The 19,182-nt window shown below is 37.5% G+C and overlaps 3 protein-coding genes across 6 annotated transcripts; 1 reads left to right on the forward strand and 2 right to left on the reverse strand.

Moving 5' to 3' along the window:
• Positions 1-672: 672 nt before the first annotated feature.
• Positions 673-4,011, reverse strand: LOC137965542 (ACT domain-containing protein ACR4-like). Its single transcript, XM_068811807.1, has 8 exons — positions 3,802-4,011; positions 2,928-3,000; positions 2,780-2,825; positions 2,532-2,646; positions 2,365-2,432; positions 1,679-2,272; positions 1,464-1,568; positions 673-1,328 (listed from the first exon to the last, which is right to left on the reverse strand). The coding sequence occupies exons 1-8, from the start codon at positions 3,803-3,805 to the stop codon at positions 999-1,001; spliced, it is 1,335 nt and encodes a 444-aa protein (XP_068667908.1). The 5' UTR covers positions 3,806-4,011; the 3' UTR covers positions 673-998.
• A 6,960-nt stretch (positions 4,012-10,971) lies between these two features.
• Positions 10,972-14,675, forward strand: LOC137965585 (elongation factor 1-delta-like). Of its 4 annotated transcripts, none has more exons than XM_068811854.1 (8): positions 10,972-11,101; positions 12,328-12,482; positions 12,565-12,681; positions 12,771-12,858; positions 13,252-13,369; positions 13,618-13,731; positions 13,836-13,997; positions 14,311-14,675. In XM_068811854.1, coding segments are annotated over exons 2-8 (687 nt in total). In that variant the 5' UTR covers positions 10,972-11,101; positions 12,328-12,396; the 3' UTR covers positions 14,313-14,675. The 4 variants fall into 4 exon arrangements, with proteins under 4 accessions (XP_068667955.1, XP_068667956.1, XP_068667954.1 ...); XM_068811855.1 differs by having other exon boundaries at positions 12,371-12,482; XM_068811853.1 differs by having other exon boundaries at positions 12,305-12,482; positions 14,311-14,674.
• A 412-nt stretch (positions 14,676-15,087) lies between these two features.
• On the reverse strand, positions 15,088-17,524 carry LOC137966360 ((-)-alpha-terpineol synthase-like). Its single transcript, XM_068812949.1, has 6 exons — positions 17,176-17,524; positions 16,730-17,105; positions 16,167-16,385; positions 15,946-16,084; positions 15,473-15,721; positions 15,088-15,390 (listed from the first exon to the last, which is right to left on the reverse strand). Exons 1-6 carry the CDS (start codon positions 17,522-17,524, stop codon positions 15,088-15,090), a joined length of 1,635 nt encoding a protein of 544 aa, XP_068669050.1.
• Positions 17,525-19,182: the final 1,658 nt, after the last annotated feature.

Consider the following 19,182-nt stretch of genomic DNA (forward strand, 5'->3'; position numbering starts at 1 on the left):
GAAACTATATATTTTTATTTTAAAATTTTTTGAACATGAATATTCTCAGGTTCTTGCTTCTTACAAATCGGTGCTCGTTATTTCGGAGACAATAATAGCCAAGTCAAGTTTCGCCAGCCAAATTAAGAATGATTCAGGTCAATACGTACAATTTAATAAGATCAGTGTCTATAAACGCGCGCTCTATAATGGAGGCTGATGGAATGACAGTGAGAGGAGAAGTCAAAAGACAGCAAACGGAGAGAAACTTTGGCAAGCGATCAAAATCCACTTTGGCTTCTTGATTGCAAGATTTAGAAGCCTTTATTTGCTTTAGCTGAAGAAACCATTGCTTTTGGATTTTTCCGGTTCCTTCTGTCTGCTCAGTCTCAACCAACAAGAACTCGAGCCGCATCTTTCTTGCAGCAACCATGGCTTTTCTTTTCCTTGTTGAATGTTTTCCGACCATTTTCTCTGTTCAAGATAGAAGAAAACCGATGTCTTCCATGGTCAATCAAACTTTTTCTATCAGCAAACATCACCAGCTCCAAAACAGAGGTCCTCCTTTGACCCAAAATTTGTCAGGAACCGTGCTGAGGGACAACCACTTCGACTGACAATATCATAACCAGATCTCCACTGTCGGCTGATTGCATTTGTAGCAGCTAGAAGGGTTTGATACCAATTCACGAATAAAAGCTCAAACAAAAGAAACAGAATCTCAACATATTTGAACAGTGGGGAATTGAAATTTTGTACTCTGATTTCAAATGGGAACTTACAATGTCAGAGCTGACCCAAGTCAAGCCTTTTCCAGTTGCTGTCAAGGGTTCCCTCTTAACGTCTGCAACTGCTTTTGTTTCTTAATGGAACCCTGAAAGCAAATGAGGATGAAGGGCCAAAAGTATCTATTTACACGTGTTTCTCTGTTTGAGAGAGGACATGGTATAAGGTCTCAACTGAAATAAGAACATATGTACAGAAGGACAACCATAGGGCAGCCAAATTGTTAACTTCAATTAACCAGATAGGCCAAAACTGTACAGTGACCTTGCCTTGAATAAACCTCTGAACAGAAATCTGGTGGGCGATTCTTGCGGGGATTTCGAGCAGTCGGTGATCCCTTTAACTTGTAGTATTGTTTGGCCAATGGCTTGTCTTACAGCATCAATGGTCTTAGAATCCACAGGATTCCCTGCTGCATCGCAGACGTAGAATGTGTTAATGGCCTTACCACCTCGGGTGGTCACCTCAGCCCTTGTGACAGATAAACTGTTCTCGCGGAAAATTCGAGTGACATCAGAGAGTAATCCCACTCTGTCACAAGTGCACAACTCCAGCTCCAAACCCTGCAAAAAGAAAATGGATAACTGTTAAAATGATGGGGAAATGTAGGATCATTCAAATTGCAGAGAAGATAATTGACAGGGCTTGATACCTCAGATACCAGAAATGTAACTGCCAGTATGAAAGTTTGTTAATACCTCAGATACTCGTCTCTCTATTGCAGCTTCAAGACATTGGATCACTCTCTGTCTCTCTGCTTCTGAATTCACAGGGAACCCATCTACGTGCCGGATGTAGTATTCCTTCAAAAGGAAACAGATAGACATTCAGGCGAAAAGCCACCAAATCTAATTCAGGATATTGATTTTAATCATATGCAAAAAGAAACAAATAACAGGAAATTGGATGTTACCTGATAAGCTTCAGGTCCTTCTGCACTGATATTGGCATGAAAAACCACATATTGCATGTCAGTCAAAGTACAAACTATATCAAACAGAAGCTTTGGCCTATCTTTACACTTGATGGTAACCACCGAATAATCCTTATCATACCAATTGTCCACAGTCACATTTGGCCTAAGTTTTTCATCTCCATGATCAAGATCAGACCGTTCATAGTCGCGGTCAGCAAACATCATTTGATGAAGCCTTCTCTCTGTGTGGGTGGAACCCAATGAAACTACAGTCTTGGCCTCCCTCGTCTTGTTGTACCCTTTAAGCACATTACACAGTAGCTCTTTAATTTTTGAGAGTCTTTCTGGGTCTGTTATGGTCGAATTAGTAGCTTCATCTGTCACATGCAAGACAGCAGCAGCCCGAGTGTTGTGTGTCCACACCTCAGCATTCACCACATTGCATTTTAGATCAGTCAGCACTGCAAAAACTTCTGAGAGAAGTCCAGGCCGGTCAGTCCCTGTTAGCTCAATTGAAGTATGATCTCTTGAAGACTCAACCCCTACTGATCTCCTCAAAGAGGGTACAAAACATGAATCTGCTCCAAGAGACTGTAAATAACACACAAATGGCATCAAACAAGAGGTCCCCATCAGCAAAATTAATGAAATAGTACCCAAGAAAAAGTTAACAAAAGATAAACCTTGCGAATATAATCCAAAATTCCCTCATCTTTAAGTTTCTTCCCATCACGATCCGTGACATTGAAAACTGATAAAAATGCAGAGATTCAGATTTTAATAGACATAGATATATTAGGTGATTCAAACATAGTGCTAAAATTTATAGCATTGAAAGGAGGAACTATACCATCCATGAACCATCCTCCATCTGAAGATATATAGGCCTTTGTTATAATGAGATTCAGATCTGTAAGAACCTGTACCACTTCTAGAAGAATTCCTTGTTTATTTGCACTATCAACCTGTAAGAAAAAGAAGAACAAGATTAAGCAAGCAAGCAAGCCAGCCCACCTGTTATGGTGAGAAGATGAGAAACAGTACATAAAATTTAAAAAAAAAAAAAAAACAAGGGATGAAATAGATAGAAAGACATACCCGAATAACTGTAGCATTTTGACAAGCTTCGTTATCAATAACAACCCTGAAGTTAGAAGCACAATTTATTTAGATTATACTGTATCAATTATCAAGTATGGCTTTTAAAGTTACTCTCAGATGACCAAATAAAGAACTGAAATAAGACCTTGGAGGGTTCATTCTTCTGATGAACTTCTCGTATTCATCCTCAGTGTTCCATGAAGAGCTCGAATCAACCTCTGCAACACAGCAATTTGGGGGGAGGGGGGGGGGGGGGGGGGGGGGGGGGGGGGGGGTTGGGGGTGTAAGATTAGACGGGACATGAACGAAAATTTCTAAAACTCAACTATCTCTTTTCCAAGGTGTACTCTGATGATGAGGGACATCTCAGACGGCACATAATCCAAGAATACCAAATTCAGGATAAAATAAAACCAACATATTTTCTCCTTTATTAGATGGCCTCTACTGAGGATGAGCACAACTGTAGCAATTGTCTCTAAATTAATTACTTGAAAAACGGACGGTGGATACCACCCAAAATAAGAAACAGAAAAGATGTAGAAAATAAAAAAACAGAAAAGATGAACAGAAAACAGTGACAAGGAAGCAAACTGGTGCTAATTCAGAACAAGGGAAAACAGAAAAAGAAAAAAAAAAAAAAGATAATAGGGAAGAGAAGACTTCTAATGAAACAAAAATAAAATATAGAATCACACACAAGAAAAAAGAAGAAGAAATAAACGTGAAATTCCACTCCAGGAGTCAAACTTGCGGAAAAGAAAACCACTAGTCATAGCACAAAATCAGAAGACAGGTGAAATCATCACAGAGACTTATTACCAAGAACTTGTAACAAGAAAACCATCGACCGAAACAGAAACAACCAAAACCCACAAAAACGGCCACAAAGAGCAGAAGCAGAACCAATCAAGTAGACACCGTTAGCTTCACTCAGAAAAACAACCAAAGAAAACTGACCAAGAGAAAAACAATGAACAAACCGCAAACCGCAGATGTCAGAACACAGATACACATACCCATTTCAGCTCGACGACCGAATCCCGCTGAATCACCCGGAATACTGAAGCAAGAATAGAATTACCAAGAAAAGATTAAAACACCACACGGCACAATCCTTCCCCCCACGAGAACCCAAATCCCGTAACACCCAAACAACGGAAAAGTATTATCTGTTTCTCCTTTCTTCCTACCAGACTTCTCTCTGGTTCTGGCCTCCCCACGAGCTTGGAGACTCTTAACAGGCACTCACGCTGTCTCGCTCATTCCAAACTCTACATCAGCAGCGGCAAAGCTTAAGACGCGTGCGCCTTGGCGCACTTTAGCAGTTAACTAAAAAAGGGTCGGTGAAATCCACTTTTCGGGCAGGTTCGAGGACCTCACGAAGATCTTCACTTTCCCGTTTTCGCAATCCGTTCAAAGTTTCCATAATCCATCTTTCGGTACTCGGAGTTTCCGATTAAACATCATCCCCCCCTCGGGCGAGCTTCCCGATGACGAAAACAGCTTAGACAGCTCGCGTTCCCTCCTTCTTGCGATTGCCGGGTTCCCGCATCGCCGTCTCCGACCTTTGAGGAGACGTGTCGATCCCCTTGATTCTCCTCTGATTCTCTTTGCAACCTTATGCACCCCGCTGTTAACGTAACCGGATCCGGAGTACATGGACTCCGGATAAAAATAAATTTCAATTTAATTTAGACGAAAACAATGCAGGATCTTCAGGCTTCAAGACCCTGTTATTGTAAGAAATCCAGTTTTGAGCAAAACCGTGTTTGATTTTAAAAAAAAAAAAATTACAAAATATTCGCCAGATAATCGGATCCAATAGTGTTATCCGTTTACAACCCTTTTGCATGTGCATAATCCAAGCCAAACGCAGGGTCCGACTCCAGTTCAGATCCTTTTCTATTATTATTTGATTTTTTACGAAAACGATGGAAATCCATTTCTAAATTCTAATAAAAAACATGATTTATATTTTAAATATTAATAATCACATGTCCTATATTACCGGACTCCACTTGGCTAAACGGGCGCCAAAAAGCCCCTAAAATGTTGCTTAGGCTGACCCGCTCTCTGCTGTCCACGCGGCAGGCATTTGTCCCCCCACATGGGCATCCCTTTTTTATGATCTCCCACACGAGCGTGTCTTCCGGCGGGGGTGCCGTGTCCACCTCCTTCTCACGTGCCCCTGATTGCCACATGCCTCTCCTCTCCCGTTTCTACCCTCTGGTGCTTCTCGTTTCGGCTTTCTTTTCACGAGGGTATATTCGGAATATTTCTGTAACAAAGTTCAGGATAGTCGAGTTGGGGTCACTGAATGCGACTGCCGGCGATGTGGAAAATCCGGGTGTTCCACCTCGGAAGTGGGCGGCAAGCGTCGTCAGTGCCACCGCCCCGGCAATCTGCAATATTTGTGGGTCCCACTAAAAATTATTTTTAATTACTATTTTAAATAGTTTTTTTCTGAATTTGACGGTTGGGTTGACTTTGGTCTAACAGATCCACCCTAACGGAAAGAAAAAGTAATTAAAAATTAAAAAATTTATTCGATTTTAAAATAGCTAAGGCTCTTAAAAATCAGTGTCGAAGCACGTGACGAGAGCCGGTCGGTAGTAGCTGGCACCAACGTGGAAAACTGTACGAACATCCGAAAAAAGGCTCTCTTCCCAAAAAGGTGACACGGCTTCATACGTGTCGAGAGCTGGCTCAGAAATCAATCTGATGGGACCCACTACCCCGGCTTTCTCCGCCCTGAAGGGTCAAAGCAAGAGGCAACGTCAGCGACAGCCCATGCTCGCGTCCGGCGGCTGCTCGCCTTCGCTTTCCCGCCTTTAGTCCCATATAAAAAAGACAATTTTTTGCGCGCGCTTTTACAGTGGGCCCTACTTGAATGTAAGTCGTGGGTCCCGCTTTGATGAACGGCTCGATCTGTCACCTGATATGGGATATTCGTCGTGTTTTAATTTGAAGTCTAATAATTGATTGAAATTAGAAAAGAAGGCTTTTAAATATTTTAATCAGATAAAAGGGACTCATATTCTCTTTATTCTCCGCCGTCACCTTAGACAAGTAGTGGGTCCCACATATGGATTGGTTCGAGGAAGGAGGGACTGGTGGCAGAGAGAAAGCAGCGTAGGGGCGCAAGTGGGTCCTGACACGCTGTCGGATCCGACATCCCCGTATCAGCTGGGATCTTTTCGGATCTGTACGGTTTTGAGTTGGGTAGTGATTGCCCCAACCCCACTTGGGTCTAACTGACCGTTGAACCCGGTCTAACAATTGGTTTGATAATAACATTGAAAGAACCAACCCGACTGGTTTGAACTTGGTCCATGCAATATGTAAAGGTAGGACCACAAAAGGAAACTCCATGCCTATGGTGAGCATTTATAAAGCATCAACTTGAAGTTACAAAATAAAATAAAAACACAGGATGGCCATGATTGTATTGATTGAGATTGGGTTTTGTAGGGGGACCATAATGCATTCAAACCCTTTTAATTGATTTTTTTTTATTTCCCTAGTGTTGTCACCTACTAAGGCAAGTAGGTATTTTTTTCAAAAAAATAAAAAATAATTTTTTTTTGATGTTTTGGTTAGGTGTGAAACATGTTCGATTAAAGAAGAAAAAAATTGGGCGTCGTGTTTTAGCATGAGACAGAATTAGGGTTGTCGATTTATGCATGGATGAGAAAGCACATTCGATGATTAAGGGTAATGTTAGTTAAGTAAACCTATCGATGATTATTGCCGCCAAAGAAAGCAAAAGGACAAGTACAAAGCTTCTTAGATTTTGAATTTGGATGTGGCTTTATGGTTTTTGTTAGTTTGGATTTTGTTGTAGACTTGTAGTTCTTGGAGAATCATTTGGTTTGTTGAGATGCTTCAACGTTTCAATTCCAAAACCAAGATTGGGTTTTGTTCATGAATAGAATAATAGGGTTAGAATGATGGGATCATTTGCTTAGTCTGAGTTTCATGTTTTGAGGCTACTCTTTTCCACCTACTATTGATGTTGGCCATGGTACTATGATTTGGTTCTAGAGTGGTTAAAGAAAATTTAAAGCTTAAATCATGCTTAGTAAGGACTTTCATAATTTAAAATTCGGGTTAAAAAATTTGCCAAGTTAGACTAATATTCTTTTCAATAATAAACTAAAATAGGGCATCAAGGAAGGAGTCTTGTCATTCTATTTTCTCTTCCATTTTCAATAGCAAGTTAAGGAAGCAAAGGGAGAGGTGGAGGGCCTCCTTTAATGATATTAAAAAATAAACTATATCAATATATAATTAATTTTTTTAAAAATAGAATATATATGAACTATTAAAAGACAAGCCATATTCCACATAATAATTTTGTCGTGAAACTTGAGAGGGTCGTACTAGGAATTTGACTATACGTATTTGAAAATATTACATCAAGATAATTATACTTGAACGATAAAACATCTAAGAAAATTTTACTAAAATAATCCATAATTTTAAGCTTGAATTTAAATAAAAATGTATTTTTTGTACGTATTAACAAATACAATCAAATTGTTGTTGAATTTTTTGGTCATTTTCCCTTTGAAATATGTTGGTTGCAATATATTGATGAAACAATAAAACGATCTGCGTATTTGGGTTTTGATATTGCAAATTAGTTGCAATATCAAAATCTGCAAGTGATATCTTTGTTGTTAAATTCAATTAATCCTACTAACATCAAGTATGATAGTTAAAACTTGTTAAAGAACAGATATGGAAGAGTCTTACATAACTTTCACAATAAAACGTCTTACAGAGGCATAATTATTATTAAAGAAGATCTCACAAAAGAGTTAGTTAAAATGTGTTTTAGTTATGTTAGTCTTCTACTTTCAGTTGTTTAATTATGTTAAAACTTATGTATAAGTGTTAGACTTTGGGTGTAATTGGGACAAAAATAATTTAATTGTAATTGGACTCTACTAACTTTCTCTATAAATAGGGACTCGTGTACTCAAATTACAACAAGTTAATGAAGTTTTTATCTTTTCCATAAATTCAACAAAAATACCCTAAAATAAGGGTGGGTTAAAGACATTATACTCCTAGAGGAGGAATTGTCTCAAAATTTTACAATTATGCTAGTAGAGGGGAGAGTATTGAGGAATTAGATTAGTAGTAATGACTAATGATCGAAGAAAATGATGAGTGTTTAACCCTTGTTAATGGGTCTCATTCATATTTTTCGTACTTAATTGATCGAAAAGACGATTTATTACTACATACGGAATTGCAAATCTTAACTAGTATGGTTAGAATTTGAGAAAAATAATTAAACCTTTTTTTTTTTTTGACAAACTTGTGAAAAATCATTCTATAGATTAAAATATAAAATTTTTTATCATATTTTTGACATATGTTTTTCTTTTCATTTTCTATTGTTTTCAATGGGAGCAACAGGAGAAATAGCTGATGCTTTTTTATCCCTTAAAAGTTTTTTGTTGAATGAGAAGAATTGAGGTAAACAAATTTTAAAATTAAATTGGAAAAATACTTAAATATTTTGGTTAAATATAAAATCTTTGGGTTATAAATTTTTTCAATGGTTTTCGATTGGTATAATGGGTTTTTTGAATCCTGCAGATTTCTCTTAATATTCTTATCGCTCTTCTACCTATTCGTCTCTATTGAAGGACGTTCTTAGCTGATCATACAAATGATTCACATTTGGCATAACTACAGTTGAGCTTTTTCCATTGCAAATTCCACTAAAATAATAGTATATATTATTTCAAATATTTTTATTAATGTATTATTACATTTTGTAGGTTCTTATTTCCAAATACCAAAATCTACATTAAAGAATATTCTAAAAAAAAGAGTTTTTATGGCTCCCATTCTAGATTGTTGACAAAGATAAGAGTTCCCAAGAGACAAAAACAACAATAAAAATAAACAATAATACCATCATATTATTTCTAAATAACCTTTTTGAATTTCCTTTGGTCCACTCCACATAGCAAACGTCCAATTCAAATGTAGATAGATTGGCCCATGCTTTTATACCCTTTGTCCTAGCAAACAATTTTTTTTTTTAATTTTAGGGAATTAAAATGTGGTCCTCTTGTGCTCTATGATGCACAAAATGGGAGGTCACGAGAAGTTGTTACATTTGTGGTTGTTTTTAGCTACTTCAATTAGCTTGTTATGACTTGGCTGGTTAATTTTTATTAAAAATATATCGGTTTATATCATCATGGGCTTGTTAAGTAACCCTAGGGCTTATTTGTGTTAATTTGAAACCATAAAAAAAATATCAATTTTTTTATTTAATTAAAATATTTATTTCTAAGGGCAAAGAAAAGAAAGCAAGAGAAGTGAGAGAAAGAGAAAAGAAAAAATAGTGGAGGGAAAGCTAACTGAAATGGAAATAGATAAACCCTCCATTAGTGACATAGGTGGCTCTAGCTTTAGGCCTCTAAATGATGCATGGCTGGATCAATTAGATCACCTAAATGACTTTTAATTCGATTCTTCTTTATTTGGATTTGTTTGCAAACATCAAAAAGTGCAAACATGTATTGAACATGGTGATTCAAGTAAAGAGTCAAATCGGGGTGAAGGGAACCCGAAATAGGTTGGGATCCTAATGGACATTGGTTACTCTAAAAGTGTAGTATCTACGAGCTCAAACTTTATCCTCATTTCAAATTTGTTTAATTTTTTGTCATATCGGAGACAAGAATACATGTCGGTTATGAGCGTTGATTTGAGTGCCATTATGTAGATGAATTGTAACATTAACAAGTCATATAAGATTAGCTTCACTTTGTGTGTGTATTGACACAAACCAATCTAATATGACACACATGTATGTGTGTAGAGGGTTGATCCAATACAAAAAGTCATTTGGTGCAAAACATGCGAAATGACTATCTCAGCCATCTGATCATGATCGGACGACTGAGGTAGTTGTTGATCGGACAACTAAGATAATCATTGATAATGATCGAATCACTGAGATACCCATTGATAATGATCGGACGACTGAGATACCCGTTGATCATGATCGGATGGCTAAGATAGCTATCTCTTCACTTCTCGTTCTTCTCTAACTTTGTGTCCTTCCTTCTCTTTGTCTCTTCTACCTTCATTCTTCTTCTACAGTTACACTTCAAAAATTATGAACTAAGGCTCTTGAATTTATCACAACAATGAGTAAAACTATTTTTATAGTGGTTCATAATCCAATGTTGTCTTGGATTGCTAGTCTACTCTCAAAGTGTTTATACCTCAGAGATCCAATTCACAACTACCCAACACTTGAGACTAATGGTCAATAACTTTAGGTACAACAACATATGTCCTTAAACGGATATTTATCATCTACCAATCAACTTATCCATGATTTTGATTGGTTTACAATTTTGAAAAGATTGTTTGCATTTATAATTCAATAGAAAAGTCACTCATGTAGTTATCAAAGCACAAAAGAATTCATCAAATCCTCTACGACAACAAGTAACAACACAATTTAATCAAAAGAAACAAAAAACATATTGAAATAGCTCATCACAATGAAGCATAACTCGTAAGGATTATCCAATACACGCAATATACCGATTATTGTATCAGGCATACAAAATTTTTTTGTTCACTAAGTAATTGGGGAATGGCTAGGATGGTAGAAATGTAAACCTAAACCCTAAGCTTCAGACGAACAAATATCGACAACATTTTTTTTGGGCATAAATAATATTTAAAGAAACTCATTTGTGGTTATTATAAACAAAAATCATTTGCACAAGAAGGAAGAAGAGAGTGAGAAATACAATTACAAAGAAGTTATAACCTTCAGATGTGAAAGAATGCATATCACATAGAAACACTCAAAATTTTCTCTTAGGAAGATTCGAATCTCAGATGAAAAAGTTCGATGAAATGCTCAAACACTACAATCAATATATATAAAAAAAAAAAAAAACACAAATAGAATAGGAATGAGATGAGTCGAGTATGTAGGCTTAAAACACTAAGTAATTGTGATGAGCTCCTACCGAAAGAGATGGGCTTTTACTTAATGGGCTGATTAACCCGACAGTCACTGCTCTATCAGTGAGCACATCCTTGGTCATTGGGGAAGCATCATCGCACCACCGTCAATTTGCTTATGAGGGTGCTACCGAAGCTCTAGCTTTGTGGCTCGATTAACTCATTTATTTACGACAATACCCTTACGGAAGGAACCCTAAGTTCGTCGACCTTCGACTCCGTTAGTGTGTTTAGCCCCTCAGTTTTTCCTCAGCTGTCTGGCCGATCGTCGCAACCGAGGAAATAGCCGAACAGGTTAGCTTGACTAAATTTGATCATCTTCTTCCTCTTTCATCTGTTTTTTCTCCTCTTCTGGAAATAATCTTTCGACGCTGGCAACACTCGATCCACAAGCAACAAAAGAGAGAGAGAATGGGACAAAGAAACACGGTTTTTTTTCCGTCCACTCTTTCATTCACACGTTTTTTCTTGATTTTAGCTTAAATTTTTTTTGTTTTCGTATTGCTTGTGTGGTACGAAGGTAAGTCTGTTTTCTCATCAGTCTCCGGTCTTCTTCTTTCCTTCTTCAAATTAACAGGATACGTTTTGCCGGTTTGTTTTGGTGGTGAAAGACGAGAGGAGATATTCCGGAGTTTATTTAATCTCAGATTTCGTTTGATGAACTCCTTTAATTTGTATAAATTAGTTTCAAACTCAGTATGCTCACTTCAATGATCGGTGAAGAATTTTGGAGCACTTGGTTAGAACTTAGCTATCGAACCACTCGTCCTTCTCCGGGAATCGAGTGTTCTCACAAAATGATACTGGCTCGAGCTCGGCATGGCTCGATGCCACTCTTCAGTTGTTAGATAATAGAAAGAGGTTTGTTGCCCTTTACAGTTAAATTCTTATGGATATGCGTGGCTTCTCATTATTTGTGACACCTTTCCCTTAAAAAATTTCTAAGCCACGTCGAACTGATCCACTGAAGGCTGCTGTAATTGGTTCGATAGATAAAATTCTCCAATAAGTAGTAGATACGTAAAACTTTATTTGTTTTGTTTCTATTATGCAATTTGTTTTGTTTCTATTATGCAAGCGGTTGGATATGTCTGAGCTTGTCCATCTTTGTTTAAGAGGCTACTCGATTGAACTTCATGGCGTAATTTGGCTGAAAGATGTGATGATGTTTTTCATGCTAAGTACAATTATTCTTTACTTTGCTCAACCGATATCATGAACTGCATTTCAGAATTTCCTAATAAGCTTATCATGCCTTAAAGGAAAAGTGATCCAAATTGCTGTCAATAGAATAATAGGTGTAGTCTAGATGGGTCTTATTGTGTTTCCTTCGGCGGTCAACCTAGTGATGTTTGTAACTAAACGATGTCTTGACATTGGTAGAGTTTAGATTGTTATGTGTTTTCATTCTCTTTTTTTGGGACAGTAGAAGTGGAAGCAGGTTTTTTAAAGGCTTATGATTAACGTTCATATTTCATATTCACTATGTGGTAACAGTTTAATCAATTGGGACTTTTCAGTAGTCCAGGGTTCGACTAGCCTTCTTTTTCTGCACTTCTGTAGGAAAAGTCCAAATTATCATCATAGAAATGGCGGTTACTTTGTCCGACCTTAACTCAGAGTCTGGCATAAAAAAGCTTGATGAGTACCTTCTTTCCCGCAGTTACATTACTGGGTAATTTTCTGAGTTGCTCAGATCACTAATTTTTACATTCTTCTCTGAATTCAATCACTATTTTTTTTTTCCCGTGTTTCAGGTATCAAGCTTCAAAAGATGATCTCCTTGTTTATTCAACTCTTTCTCAAGGCCCATCAGCTGAGTACATTAATGTTTCTCGTTGGTATAACCACATTGATGCACTTCTAAGAATCAGGTGAGCACTTGAACATTAAATTCCTTCCTTGTTTTCTTTTTACTTTTTATTTTCTAGGTGTTCTAATATTCAGTCTCTTTAATACGCAGTGGTGTGTCTGGAGAAGGTAAGGGTGTGAATGTTGAGTTTGCTTCTGTTGCAGAGGCTCCCTCTTCCCCATCCATTGCTGACCAGAAGGTAGGTCCTTAAGTTTGTCTTTAGCTGACACTAGAACACCATATGAGCTCCTTTTGCAGCTTGCAATTTTATTGTTTCCCGGTGATCTTTTAGGTGGTTGTCCTGCCTAAAGCTTTTAACCGGGTTGTAGTTCATGAAATCCATTTCTTGCCCCTATTGCTCTCTTCTTGACACACAGTTTTGCCTTGGTCTAAAATGCTTAAGGGACTAAACTACATCTAGGCAAGTCCGTGCTCAATGTTATTTTGCTTGTTTTGAGTTGTGTGGAAAATAACGGCAGCATAACCTTACATCCATTTTGTCTTTTTGTTGGATTTACTATGGCGTTGGTATTTGAATGTCCTCCATAGCATTTATAGAATCCTGATGAAGTGAATGGACAATGATTTTCAGGCTTCAGCTGAGGATGATGATGACGATCTAGATCTATTTGGTGAAGAGACAGAAGAGGAAAAGAAGGCTGCTGAAGAACGGGTTGCAGCTGCCAAGGCTTCTGCAAAGAAGAAAGAGAGTAGGTTTTTCTTCATTTACTTTTAGCCATAATGAATAGAAACGGAGATGGCATTTTGTAAGCTGTTGATAGCAAAAAGAGGCACAAAGTCACATCATTAAATACTTAAAGCAGTGAAAAGGTTATGCAAACACAACAGTTCCTTGTTTGTGATTTGGAAATGTAACTTGTGAGTCTGTTACATTCATGTTACTAATGCTGGTGATTAGATGTTTTATTCTGAAATTTGAATTGGTTTGGATCTCCAGGTGGAAAGTCTTCTGTGCTGTTGGATGTGAAACCCTGGGATGATGAGACTGACATGCAAAAACTTGAAGAAGCAGTGAGGAGTGTTAAGATGGAGGGCTTGCTTTGGGGAGCCTGTATGTTGATGCTTCTTTTCTACTTTTTCTTGTTGGATATTGGCATTTAGGTGCGTCTGTGTTGCCTTTTATGTTTTGTTAATTTAATATTTGGGTATTTGCAGCCAAGCTTGCACCAGTTGGGTATGGAATCAAAAAGTTGCAGATCATGATGACCATTGTTGATGACTTGGTGTCCGTTGATAACCTTATTGAAGACCACCTCACATGTGAACCCGCAAATGAGTACATTCAGAGCTGTGATATTGTTGCGTTCAATAAAATTTGTAAGTCTTCCTGTTTCTTCAGACTTGTCTTGGAATGTGAAGGTCTTAGGATTGCAGTTGAGGTTGTCTTGTTAGACAGAATTCTTGGACTTCATTGTTGCAATACTCTATTCATGAGCACTTAGCATTTCCTAAGATGTTGCAAGGGAATAATTACTTTACTGAGGACCTAAGCTGAAAATGAAATTGATGACCTGAGCTTGACCTAATCTTGATCTCTTGTGTTTCTTGATCCTATATCTCATTCTTTTGTATTGGTTCTTAAGTGCAAAGGAATTTGATCTCACTCATACTGTTCCTGTTCCTGTGACAGAGGACTATTACATGAGGAACAGTTCTGGAGTGAAGGTTGGCGCTGATCCTGTTATCTACTTCAGTTTTGCTGTTTTGTTTTTGGGCCTCTGTTTACCGGTAGAGAAACTTCAATTTTTTAGCTAGTGATGTTGTCTAATTCATATATATGGATTCTGCTCTCCGAGTTAACCTTACGGCTTTGACACCGGTATTGTAGCTTGTAACCATTCAAGTTACTTCAAACTTTCAGCTCAGTTCAGATGTGTACTTAGCAATTGGCATCAAGCCCAATAAAAAACCAATTGCTTTTGCCAACTCCTCAAGTTTCTCTCCAACGTTGTATTGCTAATAGGTGGAAAATTGAAGCATGATTTTGATGCAAGATGATCGACCAAGATCTGATATGTCCCTGGTACTAAATCCAGGTTCTTATACTAGTGATAGTGTTGCTAGTTTTAAGTGCTTTATTCTTGAAATAAAATGGACCACCTTTTATGTAGAAAAACTGCTATCACCAATAGGAGGCCCTTGGTGTATTAGTGAATATTCAGCTTGAACGGTACAAATGGCTGTTTGTAATCATACTAGTTTCATTCATGTTTTTTGTTTATTATAAGGTATGACAAACATAATTTAATAATAGCATTAAGAAGACATCTCAAACATTCAACTTCAATTTCTTTATACGCCTCTGCTCTGGTAGCTTCCAAACAATCAAATGAAGGATGTGTAGTAGTAAATGGTATAGAAAACTCTGTTTTTGCTTATGCTGCATTCTCCAGACTTTGTGAAGAGCTCAGTGATCCAAAGGGATGGGCTGAACCAATAATTTATTAAAAATGTCGAAAGTTTCCTTACGGGATCCTCCAAAGCCATCATCTCCTCTGTAGTAGTACGCATGTGAAATTCTCCCAAGACCTAACGCAGCGTCAACCAAATCTCGAGGGAAAGGAGATTCAAGAATCAAATCTTTATTCATCTTCTTCCATGCATCACTGATCAAGTTCCTTATATGTTGGCGAGCAACTTCCTCTGTACTTCCATTGTCACGCATGGAGCATTGGATTGATTTGTGAACATCACCTCTTGACATTTCATCCTGCAACTAGGACAAATTACTATCAGTAAAGAAAAGAACAAAAAAAAAAAAAGATAAATTTAAGAGGTAAAGAAAGGAGCACCATTGAAGTTCCTAAATCATTGCAAAGTCGAAGGATCACACATGACCATTTGATTACTTCTGGTAAGTTAACCAAACTTTGTAATGTTTCATCTGTTATATTTGCTTTCATTGAGAAGTAAGCATTGCCTAATATCACCGACCCTGATACCGACATCATTGCATTCTCAATATATTCATCGAGTGTAGGCATGTACCCTTCGTTGTACCATTTCGCCTCTGTCAGGTATGCTTTGCATAGATCTGCCCACTACATAACCATAAAGTTAAAGATTAGATAGTGCTTCGACGAGGGCTGATCCAATACGAAAAGCTATTTGGTGCGAACGATCAATGACTATCTCAACTGTCAGATCATGATTGGACGATTGAGATAGCCATTCGCACCAAATGGCTTTTCATATTGGATCAACCCTCGTGCTTTGACAACATTCTTAAATTTAAAACTTGAGGAATATACATTGGGTCTGATACCAATTTGCTAAGGCAAGGTAGAATGTTCCATCCTTGTTCTTTAAGACTTGTATATGCCACTTCATTGGCACTTTTGAAGAGGGCAAAACAAATCATCTTCATGTATTGCGGAAGCTTATCAATGGCATTTATATCCCATCTTGTAAAACCCCATGAGAGTCTTAGGACATGCATGGGTTGGGTTTAAACTACAAGTAACTCAAAATGAAAAGTGAACCTACTTGTCAATGACATTTGTAAATCTCTCTAGTTCGTCTGTTGATCCATATAGATCGTAAGTGTCATCAATGGTGGTTATGAGCTGATTAACTTGCGTCAATACGAATCGAGTATATCCATATTCAGGTAAATGAGTCATGGCAAGCCCCCCTATGAAACATTCGGCCAATCGATCTCTTGAAAAACTCAACTTATGTGGAATAGTAGTATTAGTCCACCACCTGGATAAACAGGTAAACAAATTTTATGTTTTGCTGAATGGTTTTGGCCAAAAATAATTTTATTTCTTGAATCAAGAAGTAAAAATAGTTTGTGAAAATTAGAAAAATATGTAGTTGCCGCATTTCGACATGAGATAGAATCAAGGTTAAGTGAGTGTTATATGAATGGATTGTTGTGGCTATGTCTCGTGCTGTTACAAAATTGATAAAATATAAACAAAATCCTTTCAGTTATTTGAAAGTGTGGTTCAGTTTAATATCTAACAAAAACAGTTTTACTTGGAAACTGGCTTAAGCTCACTGAAAGTGTGGTTCAATTTAATATGTAACAAAAACAGCTTTACCTGGAAACTAGCTTAAGCTCAATTTGGTATTGGGCTTGCCGGATGTTGTAGGCTAACGTGGCTAGTTCAAATAACTTGGGATTCATGTCCTCTGATTTCCCATATGCCTCTATGAACCATCTTGCCTCTAAGCTTGGAATACTCCAGTGGAAGGGAGACTCCAGTGCATGCACTACTTTGTTTTTGAGCTCTTCTTGCAGGCTGCCTTTGAGATCGTCTTTGAGGTTCTTCGTTGAGAAAGCTCTAGCTTCATCTAATATCGGTTCCCCTTCTAAAGCAAGAAAAGAGGCATCATACAAGCTTAGATTTCCTTTCGTGTCTCTGCACAGGCTTGCCTTGAAACTTCCCTTCTCGTCCAGGAATCTGCTAAACACATCTGTTTGCACACAAATGTCAGTGATGACTGTACAGTTTAACTGGTGAAGTAGAGCTGACTGATACCATACCTTCCTCTACCATGATCCCATTTTGTCTGGAGAGACGAAGCAGGAGGGCGGTGGAATAAAGATCCAAGTCTGTCTTCGTTCCACCATTATAGCTGCTGAGTATTGCACGTAGAACTCCATTGATCTTGTCTCGGAAGAGATAACCCAGACCAAAACGTTCAAGGGTGTCAACTAGCTGGAGCAGAGTGCCTTGATCCTTCTCCGATTCTATCAGACGCTTCGTGTAATCTGTCAGCTCCTCCACTCTGCTCCTGTACTTCTCTCCCACGAAATTGCTCGATAACGATTGGATGAAGTCGTTGTTTGCGACTGTTGGTGCGTAATTCGCCGTTCTTCGATCGACCGTCATGTCCGATGACTGCGTCGTTAGGGTACATGAAATGCGCCTGGAAGTTCTGTAACGAGGAGCCGTCAGTATTTTGGGTGGAAGGGAGGTTGTGTGGGCAGGAATGGTGAAAAAATGGAGATTAAGAGCCATTATCACCGAACCTTCTGATCACTCAGAGCCTTGGTGTCGCTATTTAAACCCCTCTGGACGTGTTCTCCATGGCGTGTAACATGTTCTTCTGGTCTTTCTTCTTTCTTTCCGGCATCTGCATGAGAGGGTGGTGGCATGTCTGCATCGCATTCTGGTCTGTGAAAGACGCACGTTTTCATCCAGAAAGAAAGCTGCGATTAGGATTTTCTTCTGTCGTCTTTCATATTTGTGAAGTTGGGTCCATATTAGCAAGAAAGGTGTTGGAGCAGAACAATCGTACCCTTGTATAGTTATGGCATCGAAGAAGCTATTAATAAGTTAAAGCTATTTTAGCTTTTCCCAAACTTGTCCATCCACCAAATCTGCCAAACTTTCAGTCTTTTTAAACATTTGAGCAATGAAGTAGCAGTTTGGAATATGCTCATTACCGGATATAGACGACCATGGGTGGCTTTTCTACAGGAACCACAGCAATTTCCTTTCCTATACTCTGACGAGACTGATTCACCAAACTGTATGTACATACTATTCAAACAATAGGGGCTCCTCTCTCCTCTTCTTGACTTCAAGCCTTCATCTTTTCGCTCTCTCATGAATTTCTCCTTCCTCACTTCTCTCACTCACTCAAAGGTTATTTAATATTGATAATGGAATCCTAAGATTTAACAAGTTTGTAAAAATAAAATGAGAATTAGATGTATATAACAAAATGTACATACCATAGGAAGTACATTAATGATCGGAAATATGACCTATTACTACTTACGAAACCAGATTAGTAGTAATGACTAATGATCGGAGAAAATGATGAGTGTTTAACCCTTGTTAATGTGTCTCATTCATATTTCCGTACTTAATTGATCGGAAATACAATTGAGCTTTTTCTCTTGCAAATTGCACTAAAATAATAGTACATATTTTTACAAATGTTAACGTCGACATAAAAAAATGTATTATGTATTAGTGTGTTATCGTATTTTTTTATTAATGTATTATCATATTTTATAGGTTCTTATTTCCAAAGAAATTTTTCTACATTAAAAAAATTCTAAAAAAGAGTTTTTTAGTCTCCCATTCTAGATTGCTGACACAGATAACAAAAAGAACAATAAAAATTAACAAAAATACCATCATATTATTTCTATATAGCCATTTTGAATTTTCTTTGGTTCATTCCACATGGCAAACAACCAATTCAAAAGTAGATAGATTGGCCTATGCCTTTATACCCATGAAATATCATTAGTGTCATTACTTTAAAAAAGTATTTTAATAATCTATTGCCAAGAGTGTCCATTGTCTTGATTCTAAGAGAGTATTTTAATAATGGAAATTTTACTAAATTACCTATTTTTAACAAATATTAACAAAAATGATCAACTTTCAAACTTAATATAAAAAGTACCCAACTTTGACCTATCAAGCGTACATGTGTACAGTCCAAGATGACATGTTAGCTTTGACCGCTTATGTGGTGCCACATCAACACCAAAAGGAATTAATACCATGTCACTTGACACGGTATCACA

Source organism: Aristolochia californica, unplaced genomic scaffold, assembly GCF_029961685.1.
Source record: "Aristolochia californica isolate CCGP_79_NKW_82.1479 unplaced genomic scaffold, dmAriCali1.0.hap1 SCAF_5, whole genome shotgun sequence".
Taxonomy (NCBI): Eukaryota; Viridiplantae; Streptophyta; class Magnoliopsida; order Piperales; family Aristolochiaceae; genus Aristolochia; species Aristolochia californica.

Bases quoted from the DNA above. Each gene is read 5' to 3' on its own strand.
- LOC137965542 (XM_068811807.1), bottom strand. The intron at 2,826-2,927 runs GTCTTATTTCAG...TTCTAACTTCAG, and splicing joins AGAAGAATGAACCCTCCAAG to GGTTGTTATTGATAACGAAG. The intron at 2,433-2,531 runs GTATAGTTCCTC...CATTTTTATCAG, and splicing joins TGGAGGATGGTTCATGGATG to TTTTCAATGTCACGGATCGT.
- LOC137965585 (XM_068811854.1), top strand. From the start codon at position 12,397: ATGGCGGTTACTTTGTCCGACCTTAACTCAGAGTCTGGCATAAAAAAG. The intron at 12,682-12,770 runs GTGAGCACTTGA...TTTAATACGCAG, and splicing joins GATGCACTTCTAAGAATCAG to TGGTGTGTCTGGAGAAGGTA. The intron at 12,859-13,251 runs GTAGGTCCTTAA...AATGATTTTCAG, and splicing joins CATCCATTGCTGACCAGAAG to GCTTCAGCTGAGGATGATGA.
- LOC137966360 (XM_068812949.1), bottom strand. From the start codon at position 17,524: ATGACGGTCGATCGAAGAACGGCGAATTACGCACCAACAGTCGCAAAC. The intron at 16,085-16,166 runs GTAGGTTCACTT...GGGTTTTACAAG, and splicing joins TTTACAAATGTCATTGACAA to ATGGGATATAAATGCCATTG. The intron at 15,391-15,472 runs GTGCTCCTTTCT...TCCTAGTTGCAG, and splicing joins ATGATTTAGGAACTTCAATG to GATGAAATGTCAAGAGGTGA.